The sequence below is a fragment of the Teleopsis dalmanni genome, chromosome 2, assembly GCF_002237135.1.
Source record: "Teleopsis dalmanni isolate 2A chromosome 2, ASM223713v2, whole genome shotgun sequence".
NCBI classification, from domain to species: domain Eukaryota; kingdom Metazoa; phylum Arthropoda; class Insecta; order Diptera; family Diopsidae; genus Teleopsis; species Teleopsis dalmanni.
Genome location: NC_051847.1, coordinates 72,705,013 through 72,708,706, shown reverse-complemented (window position 1 = coordinate 72,708,706; position 3,694 = coordinate 72,705,013). Strand labels below are relative to the sequence as shown.

Here is a 3,694-nt window from a genome sequence, read left to right as displayed (position 1 = left end):
CCAATTTGTTAACTTCAGTTGATCAAATTTTATATCAGAGCCACTATAAATAACTTAAATGATAAAAATTTTAAACGATTCATTTAAATTTTATTCATTTAAATTGAAAGCATAGTTTAGTTTAGTGTTTTATTTGAATTTTTAATATTAAGTATCTCCAAATTATTTTACTGACATCTTCAATCATAGCAAATCACAAGAGAAGTCAAACTAAAGACAATGATTGCTCAAATAGATATTAAACAAACTGAAGGGCACAAGCTTTGAGGTTAAGTATCTAAAAGTTTTTAAATATTACAAAAAGTTTGGTTACGCAATTTGGTCACACTCGACCACAGTTTACTTGTAACTAAAAGATACCGCAAAAAGTTATCGAACTTTTCCCAATAAAAAGGCATGCTGAATGTCCGTAAGTGAAAACTTTCCTCTACTGCTTGGGAGTGTCTGACTTGTGCTGTGAATGAGATAAGACGTGCCTTCCTTTTGTGTTTTGCTTTAAAATTTATGAGTAAATTTAAGTCAAAATCACAAGGATGACTGTATGTTACAGTAGAAGATTTGGAGTAGCTGTAAGTGGAAATTAAGTTAGTTTGAGTCGTTTTATTGGTAATAATTCACACTTTCAAAAGTTTTGTTTTTTGGTAAATAATATTTGATATATAGCTCTTACTGACTATAACTGCAAAGGATTATGTTCCATGACAATAATTTTTAACCAGTTCATACGATGACCACTAATTATTTCAAATTGTTTTTTAAACATATGTACTAATTACTCATCAAATTTATGTATAAAATTTCTTGCTGTAAGTCACGAATAGATTTCCACTTACCTTGTCAACATATTGGCTCGATTAACGGCGACTTCAGCTTCTACACGAAAACGATCCTGTGCGTAACGATCAACCACACCTTCACCTAAGTTCAGAGATGTGCCAGCTTCACAGTTTGAACCGAGTGAATGTTGCGTCTCTACGATTTGCAGAAATTTCGTTACAACATCACGGCCGCGCATTAAATTTCTGCGATTATTTCGCGATATTTCATCCCAATTATATATTTCATCCTCATTAGCTGCATCAACAGCGCCGGCCAGAAATGGATTAACTTCATCACTGTACTCATCATTGTTGTCATTGCTACTACTAACAGGAAAACCATTTGCATTGCTGTTGTCGAACAGACCATCGTCCATGATACCATCTTCTGGCACATTTAAGCCCACGTCATCAAAATTAATTTCTTCCATATCCATTGACTGACGATCTAGTCCCACACCACCCACACTTGTGCTAGCTGATTGACTAGGCCCAAGCGATAGACTCTCATACCAGTCAGCCTCTGTGGGTGCTATAAAAGCGGGTGGCTCAGAACTGAAACCCCCTACCGATGTTGGTATTTGTGGCACACTTCCAAACTCACTGCCATTTTCAGACACTAAATGTGGCTTACTATCAGTCCATTTGATTTCAAGAGTGTCTGGACGTGGTGCTACTCTGGCAATTAAATTGCTTCTGCTGTGTTTTTGTGCATTTTCCGTAATTTCAGTTTTGAATTCATTTTTATTTTTTATTACATGTATAGCAAGACTCTTATTATTTCCTTCTATGCCGGCATGGTTTGAGTTTTTATTTTTCATTTCTGAATTTTCCATTGGTGTCGCCAAAATTGATTTTGCACTAAACGCTGTTGCATGTTTTGTGTCCCTTTGTGCATCTGTTGTGGTCTTCATTGTGCCAACTGTGCTTGTTTCAGGCTCGATATTTTGTTTGTAATCGTCATTTAATATTTCGGATTCCAAATTCAGTGCTGGTAGCAGTGTTGAAAGGGACAAGTCTTCACTAATATCAGCTGCATTTTCAATATTTTCTGTTTTCACAGTTAAGTCCATTGCCGTTGTGGTAAAATACTCATCATTTTGGTACATGTCCTCATCGTTTAATGAATCATACAAACTCAATGTATCTGCCAACTGCAACCCATCACTCAACTCGTTGCTTTCATGTGAATTACTCTTGTCCTCCTTCAAATCAATATGTCTGCCTTGCAATTGCTCCGCCTGTGCCAAGCTACGATGGTGGTTTGAAAATCGTATGCCCATGCTCTTATCAACGCTATTACGTATACTTTCCATAATTTTTTTTTTATGCAACTTACGTATTTTATGGGTCACCGGAGCCATTGTACTGACTGTGTTTGACATGACGGTAGCCGTGGCGTGCGGTTCTGTTTTGAATGGTTTCAATGTGGCATTTGGTTCAGTTAAGGTTAGGCGTTTGGTAATCGTATCATTAGACTCTGAGTGCTGCCAATATCCTGTACCGAATAAATGACCATTACCACTTGGTACACTGATGCTGCTGGTGAAATCCGCTCGACCATTATCACTTGTCTCATTTTCATTGACGATATTCCCGGCATAATTGTGTGTTATGTTCGCGTTTTGTGTGCGCCATGTCCGCAATATGTGCTCCTTTTCATTGGAGTGGCGCACTTTGGAGCGGCCATGTCGTATGTAAAACGTATCTGTTGGAGCGTTGGAATTGACTGCCTCTGGCGGCAATGCTTGATTGTAATTTATTTGTGTGAATAGTAGAATGACGAACAGCTGCAATGTATACGCGGACATTTTGTATCTACTATTGTTCTGCGCTGGGAGCCCTTGGATTACTGTTATTACTTTGAGTTTATTTTTTCTACTATTATTGTTCTTCTTCCTGTTGTGCTATTAAGATAAAATGCTTTGATTTTCTACCTCTTATTTTTAATGCGCACTCTTCTTAATGGGGGACACAATTGTTGCAGCGGTAATGGCAATAGAAATTTAATTGCATACTTAATGGCATCATTTGTTGAGAAAGTCATCATCATCATTGCTCATCATTTGAATTATAATATTTGCATAATATTTTAAATTACATCATTTTACTCAAATATTGTTTTATTAATATCGAGCCTTTGCTTATTGTTTATTGTGGAAGAAAATCTGAAAATGGAACAAAAAAATCGAACTTGGTTAATAGAATAAATGAAATAACTGCCTTTGAAGTATTATAAAGATTTTTAAGGAATATTTAACAAATCCTTAAAAACTCATTTTAAGTGTTTGAAATTAATATAATTTAATAAATGTATATATCATAAGGATTAATAGCAAAATCTTATTAAATAATGATTAATACATTAAATAGATAAATTAATACATGAGTACTTGTCTTATCACATACAAGAACTTATATAAATTTTGTTGACTGACATATCATATAAATTTTTTAACATGACTGACATATACATTTTTTTAACATCTCAATACTATACAAACCTTAAGTCCATCTCAGGACGCACAGAAAGATAAGCTGATCTACGGTCCGTCATCAGTTAGAAAATAAATAATAATGTTTCTAGTATAGCTAAAGTTCAGTTTGGAGTAGGGATAAGCCCCCCCAGCCACAATAGAGTAAAAGTGCGCAACAGCACTAACAACAACAACAACAACTATACTCGAATATTATAACTTAACACGAAACTACTATAAAAAAAAGGATATAGGAAATTTGAACATCTATTTCGTATAAGTTCTAATCATACAAAAATTAAATAAACTAAATTAAGATTATTTGGATCGGTTTATCGCTTCTGTGGGTGTCAGAATATATTTCATCACAAATTGTTGAGGGAAAGGCATATTTTACAA

At 34.7% G+C, this 3,694-nt stretch overlaps 1 protein-coding gene across 1 annotated transcript in view; it reads right to left on the bottom strand.

Annotated features, from left to right (window-relative positions):
• The window catches only part of LOC119674832, a gene marked incomplete in the record, with an annotated part of 54,350 nt that extends 51,526 nt beyond the window's left edge, over positions 1-2,824 (bottom strand). Inside the window, 1 exon segment of the mRNA XM_038085989.1 lies at positions 939-2,824. Coding sequence (XP_037941917.1) covers positions 939-2,629 — 1,691 coding nt within the window.
• Between the last annotated feature and the right edge of the window lie 870 nt (positions 2,825-3,694).